This window comes from Eurypyga helias, unplaced genomic scaffold, assembly GCF_000690775.1.
Source record: "Eurypyga helias isolate BGI_N326 unplaced genomic scaffold, ASM69077v1 scaffold1101, whole genome shotgun sequence".
Taxonomy (NCBI): Eukaryota; Metazoa; Chordata; class Aves; order Eurypygiformes; family Eurypygidae; genus Eurypyga; species Eurypyga helias.
Genome location: NW_010229937.1, coordinates 1 through 11,642, shown reverse-complemented (window position 1 = coordinate 11,642; position 11,642 = coordinate 1). Strand labels below are relative to the sequence as shown.

Genomic DNA, 11,642 nt, shown 5'->3' with positions numbered 1-11,642 from the left:
TCCCTGCAGGACAAAGGTAAATCAAGTTCTAAGGGATGCTGAAGAGAGGCGTTCCCTTACAAGAATGGTCATCTCTTGCAGTGGGGCAGAACCAGCCACGATGACAGCCACTCCTAAGGATTTACTTTAGTGTAGGTCACAAACCTCAAGTTGAACTCATCTTCTTCCAGAATTAAGTATCTTGCTGAAAGACTCTGATTTTGGAAAAAACACAGTGAAGTGCATGAGAGAAGCCATTGGTTCCAAAAGCAGCTCAGGATCATTTCCACCGTAGTTAATGACATACTCCTCCATGAGCCTTGTTCTGTGGGTGCAGGAGTGGACCAACTCTGGTTTTCCTATTAATGTCCAACAGCATGGTAACATGCTTTGCTGTCTAGTGGTCTCTTAATTTTAGCTTTCCTTCTTTCCCCTAATCTTTTCAGGAGCCATTGTATTTTGTCTCCAATACTCTCTTTGAGTGAGGCGTTCTTCTGGGACTAGTTCTGAGTGTTTGCCACACTTCATTAACAGTGTTTCAAGGAAAAAATCCTCCTAACTGAGGTGGCTGATGCTCGTGTTATGCTCACCAGGCTGGCTGAGGAAAATCCGCATCAAGCCATTTGTGTAAAGGACCCTTAAGCATAAAACAAATCACAGTTTCTTATTTAAATAACACAGTACCATGCAAAATTCACAAATTAAGAGCTTCTAAGGAGTGTCTTTAAATAAAAAATGAAAACCTTTGCTTAAAAACCCAACAGTGTATTATTCTTTACTTTACCTGTTTAAGCCATGCAAAAGGTTTAATCAACGTGTCCCTTTAACAAATACAGCATTTGAAGAAAAAGGGAAAAAAAGGAAAAAAAATAAAAAGCACCAGAACAAATGCCTAGACAGAAAATGCCTCACAAGTTTTGATGTTTCTCATTGAATCTATTTAGCATGGTATTTATCCATCTGAAGAGAGACATGCGTGGGTCTAACCACCACACCTGCACTGCCTTTCTCCAGGAGTTTTAGTCCCTGCTGTGGGAAGGAGCTCTTATCTGTGATTTGACATTGTCCCTTGAAGGTCTCTAACCATGTTCATGCCCTTGAACCCTGGAACACTGTGTCGGGGCACAGTTAAGGACAAACATCAGATGTTATACCAGGCAGCCGCTGCTGTGATGTTGTAACAGATATGTGACGGGGAGTGTGTTGGGTAGGAAGGCTCACAGGTCGGGAGCAGGGCTGGTGCTGGGTCACCCAATGAAGCCCTGTCCTGTGGGGCCACGTGCCGTGCCTCAGGGCTGCAGGGGAGAGATCATGACCCAACTGCAGATGTATGAAGGAGCCATGAATCTGATGCTCAGTGCAGGGAGCTTGCACCACATTCTAATAGGGTGTAAGACAAGAAAAATGGGAAACCAGGAAAATGAGTATGGCAGGATGTGCTGTGGATGTACACTGCTTCAAGCTGGGGTAGTAGTACTGCCCTTGGATGACAGTGCACGGATTCAAGGGTAGCAGTGGCTTATTATCTCATTAGAAACATCTGATTCCCTGTAATAAAGATTGCATGTAGAGTATGTCAAAGAGCAGACAAGGCTGTTGCAGCCCACAGTCAGGACTAATGCTTTCCCCCCCTTCTTATTGCTAAATAGGCAGCAGTAGCTCTTCAATTTCAAAATAAAAACTATACAATTACAGTAATAACACCATGCTCCTGACTGCTCTGCAGCTGCATATTGTAAAACTCAAAGCCACTGATCAGAAACAAAAGCAGTAACTCAGTAACAGCTTTACAGAAATGTTGTGCTGGGGTGATTATGTCTGTCAAAATACTTCTAAAAGGGAAAGACTGATTACTGAGCATATTTCATTTCCCTTTCCCCCTAAAAAAACCCTGCAAGTGTTTTCCTAACAACAGATGAAGAATCCTTTGCCAGAGGTGTAATTAAGACTATATGAACACTGGAACAAACACGGAACCTGTTCAAATAGTTAGGCCTCAGTCACAACAGAAAGTCAGAAACAGTCATATTTTTATCATCTGTTATAAAAAAATATTTCTCAATCAGTGTTTCAATACAGTTACAAGTTAAAAACCCTCTACATTACTAATAAATTAAAACCCCCATATCTCCAACCAGCTTGTAAGAAAGTAGGTAAGTAATTTAAACCTTTAGTTTACATAAATTAGCACAGAAACGTGTGTTTGAACAAGTGCACTGAAAACAGATATGCCTTCTTTTCTTCTGATATCTCTTATTTGAGTTATTAAGTAACAGGAAAGCCTTTATATTCTTTGCATGACTTTGAGAATCTGCTAACACGAAATGGTCAATAGTCAAACCCCAGGAGAATGTTTCACCAGATAGACAATGACAAGAGGGAGCATGAAGTACAGTCAAATGCTTTGCAGCATTTTTACAGTAGACTTCAATATTCAATTTCTGTGTATTTACTCCTGGGAAGGGACAAAAGTAATATATTCAAATATATTCAAATCACATGAGTGAAATCTGATGGGTTGATAGATTTTTTTCTTTTTTTTTTAAACCTAATAAAGTATCATTTTTTCAGAGGTAGTTTGCAAGGCAGTAGTGATGCACAATACTTTTTCTTCACTGTGCATAAAACTCTTAAATACTGTTGGTGCTGTCCCTGAGCCTTGCAGAGAATGCTTAATGGATAAGATGTTCTAATCGGAGCTGACAACAGCCAATTAAGTGTCAGAAGAACAATCTGATAAGTAGGTCTTCATGTCTATCGGCATTTCCTGATACGTCTGAACTGTCAATCTGAATGTTAAACATCTCTATCTTCACCTCATTATTGACTGATTTATTAAAGGAGAATCCTTTAATCTCTTTTTTTTTTTTACTTTGGGGGTGTCCCAGAAAGAAAGAAAGGGAAACAGTAGGAACAACTCTTAATTTGTAATAATAGATGGGAAATCCTAATTATAGCAAAGTCCTAATCTTCCAGCTGGGCAGGTGTATGGTTTAGTGACACCACCACCATGCAGCTACCTGCTCTTTATTAGATGCTCAGTCTAGAGGAGATCTGTTTCTTTAATAGGTGGAAGGATATCTGTGGACAGGCTAGCAGGCTGCTCTCTGTTTTCAGTGCTTCTTGCTAGTCATACAGAAGACAACACCTCACTGGATGGATCTCTTCCCTTCTTGTCCTCGCCCCTGTCGATATCAATCACATGAACTATGCCAGGCTTCAGGATCAGGTCATCGGTCTCTACGTGGCTTCTGTTATCATCCACCTCGATATATTTCCCTTTGGACGGCTGGGTAGCCTTACTAAAGACATCTTTAAAGCGGCGCTTGAGTTCAACGTCTGGGCAGTAGACGTACTCGTAAAGAGCACCAGCAAGGACTGCTCCTATTATTGGTCCCACCCAATATACCTGCAAAAAGAGGTGGAAGAAAGGCAAGCACTAAGCTTTACAGCAAATAGAAGCCAGCGTCTCAGAGAAAAGCATGTCACTGCAGACTTCACCCAGGAAAGTTTCTGCAAAATGCCCTGGCCTAATTGTTAAACCCAACTCTTCAGAAATGCGTGGTCACATGGGTCCCCAGCTTTCATGAACTGGGATGAAATCTGCCATCATCCCAGTTTATGAGGCAGAGAAGTGTAACTGTGATAGGCTTCACTGACGGTGACCTGGAGCTCAGCAACTGCCAGCTCTAAAATCACGTATGCAGTTGGTCAAAAGGCAGTCTCTTAGGCCATTAATGGCATTAGTCCTAGGTCAATTTTTTTTTTCTTTCTGCCTCTTTCCAGTCTCTCTCTCTCACATATATTTCATCCCCTTCAGAAATACTCCCTAGTCACATTGAATCCAGTTATCTAAACCACCTCGCATTGTGGGTGTGGCTCTTCCCTAAAAACTCCTCTTGTGCCAGTGATTAAGGAATCACCAGACAGCAGACCCCATGGAGCAGAGGAGAAGAGGGACCTATGCTGACATGTCAATGAGGTACAGTTACTACTTCCCTGATGCCTGAAAAAGGTTTCAGTCTACATGTCTGATTACCAATGTTCTGGGGCAGACTGTCTGAGTGGCAGTGAAGCTATGGACACCTCCTACGGACAGACACACAGACATCCTCTCTGGATGCTCTACCTTCCCTTGTTAATAGGAAGCAGCTTTTTTTCTCTTTTTTTTTTTCTCTTCATGGGAGATTTAACTTCATTTTTTAAAACTTTGTCCAATAAGACAGTACAGGTTCTTTATCATCCTTATTTGAATCAACCATAGCTATAACATTTTTTGAGACAAAAAAGGACACAGATCCTGGTGGAGTCATGTACGACTTGTCAAATACAGCTCTGTAGTCACATACAACATATAGTTGTTCTGGCACCGGTTTGCTTTTAAGCTAGCAGGGGTAAGTTGGTTGAGAAACAGGCCTACATCTTGAAAAAAGAAATATTTCTGATGTTTTATTGATCCATATCTTTCCAAGAAGCCTCCTCTAAATTTTTATCACTCATTGCCAGCTGTAGACAACATACATGGACTGTTGAAAGATGACACACAAAATAAACACAAATGTAGAAAACTGATTTTCTTTCTGCATTTTCACCCAAGGTGGCAATGAAATTTCAAGGAAACAAAACCTTTCCTAGTGTATAAACAAACAGCTCTGCTTCATTATTTCAGACTCACATTTCCAAAATAATCCAGATTTGGCTTCTGATCCCGCAGAACCCAACACAGGCAGTCAGCTACCTGATTATCTAATCTGAATAAGCCAATACAACTGACACACACAACTTTGACAGGGTACCTTATCTATTTCAGCATGACAGGCAGCAGTTCTATAACATTAGTAGGTGCAGAAGCCCATGGGCTTCTGTCAATGGCATGCCAATGTCACTGCTCCGGAGCAGGAGAAAAGGCCGTCTTTCCAAGTGACCAAGACAGCAGCTAAGCTTCTCCTACACGTTTCTCCATGGTACATTTGTTTATTGTTTACAGCTTTGGTTATAAATTATAGGCTCCCTCAGAGTATGGATAATTAATCTTGTGAAAAACTACAGCAGTTTTTCGTATGAACAAACCGTTCACTGATAACTGGGTAAATCTGCCTCAATAGGATAACTCTGGGGAACAAAGTTACACATGGTATCGTGTTTGCAGAATTGGAGCCTTAGGGCCTGAAGACAATGCTATTTCTGTTACTAGCTGCGGTGGGAGCAATGTGGGCTTCATACTTTAAAAATCAAAAAAATCCTTATATGCACTGTAATATGCAGCTCTTACAGTTTGCATTGAAAGTGTCCCTAGAAGTGCTTTCTCTGTCTTTAATTAGGAGAGCCTGAGCTGCAACCCATCTCTCCCTTATAAAATGTGAATGGGTTTTTAATAAGTTTAATAGCAAGTCGCTAAAGAAAATGACTGCATCATTCAGAATCTGTTTATCAAATTGCTTCCTGTGCAAATATTCCTGGTTAAGCTGGCACTTTCAAACTGAAGCAGGTAACATCTGGTCTGCAAAGACCAGACTGCAACCCCTTCATCTCTTGCCGCGGGCATTTGCCGAGGCAGGTTCTCCCCTGGGGATCAGATCACAGAGGGTCCCTGCTCTCATTTTATACGTCTGCCCCAATTTGCCGCAGAAGCAGGTGAAACGTGAAGCCGACAGAATTACTTCCGTAACTTCTCATCAGTGTGACTGGGGGGGTTTGCAATCTGCCTCAGAGGATTTTTCTTTCAGTCTCGCTGGATTGCTCTTTTAGTTTTAAACTTTTTGTATGATTTCCTTTCTACCTCCACAAATAGGCCCCCGAATAGCGAGGTGCTATTCCAGCGTGCTGCATACCGCACCGCAGTCCTAGGTGAGGAGCAAATTACACCAAGGCTTGTGGCAGGTCAGTGCCTGTCTTCCTCGGTGATGGCCTCTATGGGACGTACTGGGAGAGGTAAGTAAAAGCAAATGATGAATTAAAAAAAAATCCTGATAGTCGTTTGTCTCTATGGTGAAGGAAGCATGAAAGCAGAGTTACCCATTGGTTTTCCCATCTCCCCATGATGACAGCAGGTCCAAATGATCGAGCAGGGTTCATACTGGCACCGGTGTAATTGATCTAAAGCAGAGACAAAATGTTAACTGTCATTAAAGTCTTGTAAATAGATATTCAGTTTCTACTAGTCCTTGTACTATGAGGGCACCCTGGTTTTGCACTTGACAGCAAAGATTGTCATTCTCCTGAGTCTTAACACAAAATTAACATAGTCATCACAAAACAGGCAGAAAACCTCTGATGGAACATACTACCCAAGGGGACCCTCTGCTACTCCAAAGGGTTTTGGCATGGACTCATTAAGAATATAGCAGCTATATAGCTATAGCAGCTATAAAGGCCACAGAAGTTTCCATTAACTTCTGAAGTAGTCATAAAAGTACAAGGGGTCTATTTTTTAAAGATAAGCCATTAACTTACAGCAAATAAATGTCCAATTGCAACAGAAAATCCAATTGCTAAAGCTACTGAACCAGTGACATCACTTCGTTTTGAATCACAGCTGGCAAAAATAGTAAAAACCAGCTGGAATGTAATTATCAACTCCACCAGGAGTCCATGGCCAGCGGAAAGATCCCCATGTACCTAGAAGACGGGAGAGAAACACCGGAGATGAAACAAAGGTGATTTTGTAAATGAGAAAGACACCACATACATTAATTGTATTTCAATGAAAGGTATTTCTAAATAGTATGCAATGAAAGACAATAATGAAATTTAGAGATACACATTGCCCTTCCCACGCCCCCTACCCCACCCCCCGCTTTTCTCCCCCTTATTTTTTTTTTTAATTTTATTTTTTTTGAGAGCGATGGAAAATTACTGCTGGACTGAGATCAGAAGTCTCAACAGTAACATCCAACCAGAACTTCAAAGTTAGACTGCAGAAGTATAGTTTATTTTTGCACAGGGATTTGCAAATGCTGCACTTCCCCTTCACCATTTTTTTTTTCTTGGGAGCACTGTAATTTACTATTCAATTATAAATTCATTAATTAGCCCTGACTTAATTAATTTAAATTTCAATTAAAAATTAAGCAGTGTGCGGCTCAAGTGCATTTTTAATAAGTCCTGCAACAGGGCTAACTGATGGCATTCCTTATTAGTTTAGAACAAAGCTGAAATCTAAGCCACAATCTATTTCAAAAGTATGTCATTTTAAATTGATGTTTTTTCAATCCTCATCATAATGGCATAGAATTAATTTCCCCCTCCCCAGCCCATATAAAAATGGCATTTCATGCATACATTATTTAAATTCTGTATGTAAATTAACACTACCTGCTGTCATCAGATTTGGGAAAATTCTAAGAAAGGGAACTTCTATAAAAAGAACGGCTATAGATATTACGCTGCATAAACCCATCCTGTGGAGAGCTTTAAGCCCTGTCTAGATGTTGTAAATAAACCAGCAAGCTCCTAAAATCTCTACTTGAGCTCTCTTTATTCTGCGTGACACGGATTCTATTTTCTTAGGCTCTAAGTTACTCTCGTTCAAGAGCCGGAGGAGAAGTGATTACCGCAGTAACTCCCAGGCCTCCTACCACGCTTGGTGGCGTGACAAGGTACAGGATGCCGGCACCCACGATGGCTCCCAGGCACTGGGCAAGAATGTAGAAGACCGACTTGGCAAGGCTGATCTTCCTTGTGCAGACCATCGCCACGGTCACAGCAGGGTTAATGTGGCCTCCGCTGATGTGTCCAAAGCACTGCACCATGGTTGCAATGCTGAGTCCAAAGCAGAGGGAGATAAGGACCATATCTACAGGCAGGGGCTTCTCTGCTCCACCCCAGTTGATTGTGGAGCCGAGGCTGAGGAGGACAAAAATGAGCATGGCCAAAAATTCTGCCGAAACGGCTTTCCAGAAGGGCTGGGTCCAGACTCCTTTGAACGCCACCATGATGCTCTCACACAGACGTCCACACTTACTGCAAAAGAAAATAAAGCTTCATCATAAGTACCCAAATAAGCCTTACGCCCTCCTGTCAGGGGGTTGCTATCCAGCGGACCCTGGGGAGAAGGGGGCAATGCTGAGTGTGCTTGGACTGGGACAAGCACAGGCTGCACTCAGAGAGCAGACTGCCACTAAAACACGACAGGTGTTTGCGTGTGTGCAGGACTTAAGGTGATTAATCACCCCCTGTGATAAGTCTGCCCGTAGAGAGTCTGTTTAGAAAAAGCAACCACTGTATCTTTTAAAATAAGTGAGCATGAAAGTAAGTCTGTTCTTCTACACTAGCTGACCTCTGCCTGACAGAGTCTGTACAGCCTTACTACTTTCAGTAGCCTGTTGATCACCATGCTTATTAAATCAGTGGGCATCCTCTATGCTAAGCAGATCTGTACTTTTCAGAAAGCAGTTATGATAGTACAATAAAAAGCAGTATCTTAGTTAAACCTTAATGGGTTTGATAACAGGGTAGCGTTGGGAGGTTGCCCTGGGAGCTATAAGTCTATTTGTTTCAACACTCTCACAAACCCATATTTCAATTTATATTTTTTTTTCTTCACTGTGGAATGTAGGGTAAAAATTGAATTCAGCCAGAAGAATAGATGCAACCCTAAATTCTGACCTTTAAATCAATCACGCAATCAATAAAGTGCTTTCTTTTGGTCTAGGGGTGCTAAGCAAGCTGTGGAATAGAGCAGTATTTCCTGTATGTGTAGTATGCAGAACTTCTGTGGCAAAGAAAGAAGTGTCTTGATCTTCCTCTCTGTCTGGAGATGCTATTTATTAGTCTACACTGCCTTCCTGATGAGTTACAATTTTGCTAGATGTTCAGATACCTATAAAAGTGGGTCACCAAAGAAAAGTTATTTGTGGTATTAATAAATTAGGAGAATAAGCCAAAAGGGAAGCATTTTAATGAGTTTCTCAGGAATGCTAACAAGATTCTTCTCTAAAAACAAAAGCAAAAAAACCTCCAATCCCTCCAAAAAAGAAGTAGAAAACAAAAGAAAGAATATTCAGCTGCTACATTTGGGAACAGAATTTCAAGTGGAAGATGGATGAATTTATGCTCAGTTATCTAAGGTAACTGAGCTACAATGCATATTTAATACCTCTTACATTAGAAAGAAGCATAAAAGGCATGTCTGCCCTTTTCAAGTTATTGCAAGAGGAATGGCCCATGAATTTCTTAACAGTTGCAGTGAGTTAGGGAATGGGAATTTAATCCTGTGACTGGAGCAAATAATTTGTTTCCTCATTTCTTATGCTAATTTACTGTGTATTTTGGATAGGTTATTTGAACTCTATCTCAGTTCTCTAGACTCTCAAATGAGAACAAGAATTACATTATTTGCTGCAAATGGCTGTTGTAAAGTGCTTGTGAAGTCAGCTGAGAGACTCGAGTGAGTGGGACTTGCTCTGCTAGAGAAGAATTGAAGCCGGAACGTCAAAAGAGAATAAAGTCATCCCCAAAATGTTCTGATTTTTGGTCAAACTCAAGACAAATGGAAAGGTGTTTTTGTAAGATCTCATATTAACAGTCAGTTAATGACCAACCATCTAGACTAGACTTTTTGTTCAAAATAGGTCCAAAATTATTTCCTCCGCCAGTGCTGAAGCTCACAGGTATTTGGTCATCCTTACCTTTGAACCCTATGCCCAGATTCTCACTGAAACCTAAAGACTTACCTCTGACACCCTTACTCCTTCCTCACTAATAATTGGTGTTAGCGGCCCGAGTAAGACAGAGGTGCTATGTCTCTACTGAGAAAAGCTCATTTTCCCAGGGCGTGACCCAGGTGAACGAACACTGCATATAGGGATGAAACGCTGAAACCTGTGGAAAAGAAACCTGGATGCACAGACAAGGGAGGCAGCACTCATCCTCCCTTTCACCCCCAGCTCAGTTGGGATGCAACCTGGGTTTCACTGAGCTTTCACTTGTTAAGCAACATCCAAGCCCTGGTCTTATATTCCAGTCTTCCGCAAAATTTCCAACCACCAAGGGCGCTATGGGGACAATTTAGTTTTTTGAGGCATGGAAGAGAGTTTTATGGTGACTCCTGACTTCTTTGTCCGAATGTGCCTGACCATCTCTTTCTGTGTGCAGGGAATAGCGAGATCTGCAAATCAATTACATTGCTTCATCCTGCAGAAGTGAATGGAAAAAGGTGTTTGTACTGGGTATTAAAACCGTGCAGTTAGCTTCCCTCGAGCTGTGAAACATCTTGGAAGAACACATGAAGCGTGAGTGTGTGGGAAGGCAGGTGTGCAAGAGAGACGGGGAGGATCTGGAAGATCACACCTTCTACTGAACTGTCTAGAAGGAGGGTACCTCTTACGAAGGGCAGATCTCAAACTGCTTCTCCAGCTGACACCACGTCCAATCAATTCAGTCAATATTGCTTACAGCCCTGAAAAGGTGAAAATGCTGCGTGCAAGCCAAGAGCGTAATTCAAACACAGAAGCTTGCTCATCAACATAGGGAAAGTTTCTGTTCTCAAAAAACAGCATGGGAAAAAACCCAAAATGGTAGAACTATACTGTCAGCCATACTTTGATAGTTAATGATCTAAACATCTATTTTTAATGCACGCGTGTTTTTCTGAAGCAGTCTGTTTTTCTGTGATTTCAACACCCAGCAAAATGCTCAGCTGTCATGGCCAAATTTTCCTTTCCAACTGCACACCTTTCTTACCCACAGCTAAAAGAACCCTACAAATGCTAATAAAAGCATAATACTTAGAGCACCGAGTCCAGGTTTCCCCTTAAATCCAAAGGCTATCAGCAACTTAAAAAGCAACACCATCTCCAACATCCACTAGTTTTTCAGCATGCAGTTAATCTCAAGTCTTGAGATGAGAGTGATGGCTCTGACAGGTCTGAAGCCAACATCCAACTTTCCAGTAGCAAAGATGTGCCACCAAAGTTGCAAAACAATTATTTTGGAGTAGCTGTTGCTCGTGGTGGCCTTAGATAAATACAACAGGAAAACAGAAAGACAGTTTCATGTTACGGTCACGCATTAATTTCACATGTGGCCACACTTGAAGTTTCCCTGTCTGGACTACAAGATTACACAGCGGACTGGTATCTCATAGGATCCAAGGTGGGTTTTTACAGGTTATGTTGCCATCGGGCATGATTATGGCTTCAAAGCCATAAATGATATAAATAACAACAAAGGCTTCAGCACAAAAGCCAAATGGTATTTTTGAAATTCTCCCTCTTCTAACAGCACTTGAAGGAGCAGAGCTCCCTGACCGGTGCTGGCACAGGGCACCCGCTCGCCAGCCTGGGGAGAGGAGGGGGGGACTGGCTGCGGTTGCAGAACAAATGCCCCATCGCAGGGACGGCTCGAAACCAGTTCGCCCCTTTTTTCGCCCCCCCCCGTCCCCAAAAAACGGGGGGGGGGAGCCACTGACATGGGTACCCACTGGAGGTGGGAAGGGGAGAATTGGGAACCCAGCACAGCAGCTTCTGGGTTGCGGGAGCTGGGTTTTCTGCACACGCTTCTCTCCGTTGCAGGACCACAAGTGGGGAATAAAACAAAGTTTTAGGGTGTGACAAAGGGTTGCAACCCTCTGCCCCCCTTCGCACCTCCAGCGCTCAAACCCAAGCACGACCGAACGGCTCCGGTAGTGCTTTCGGGGTCTGGGGCTGCCGGTGCACCCCGGG

At 42.3% G+C, this 11,642-nt stretch overlaps 1 protein-coding gene across 1 annotated transcript; it reads right to left on the bottom strand.

Annotated features, from left to right (window-relative positions):
- Window positions 1–2,119: 2,119 nt before the first annotated feature.
- On the bottom strand, window positions 2,120–7,939 carry AQP4 (aquaporin 4). Its single transcript, XM_010160540.1, has 4 exons — window positions 7,533–7,939; window positions 6,433–6,597; window positions 5,995–6,075; window positions 2,120–3,388 (listed from the first exon to the last, which is right to left on the bottom strand). Exons 1-4 carry the CDS (start codon window positions 7,911–7,913, stop codon window positions 3,110–3,112), a joined length of 906 nt encoding a protein of 301 aa, XP_010158842.1. The 5' UTR covers window positions 7,914–7,939; the 3' UTR covers window positions 2,120–3,109.
- Between the last annotated feature and the right edge of the window lie 3,703 nt (window positions 7,940–11,642).

Bases quoted from the DNA above. Each gene is read 5' to 3' on its own strand.
- AQP4 (XM_010160540.1), bottom strand. From the start codon at position 7,913: ATGGTGGCGTTCAAAGGAGTCTGGACCCAGCCCTTCTGGAAAGCCGTT. The intron at 6,598-7,532 runs GTAATCACTTCT...CCCGTCTTCTAG, and splicing joins GAGGCCTGGGAGTTACTGCG to GTACATGGGGATCTTTCCGC. The intron at 6,076-6,432 runs GTAAGTTAATGG...TCTCTGCTTTAG, and splicing joins CAATTGGACATTTATTTGCT to ATCAATTACACCGGTGCCAG.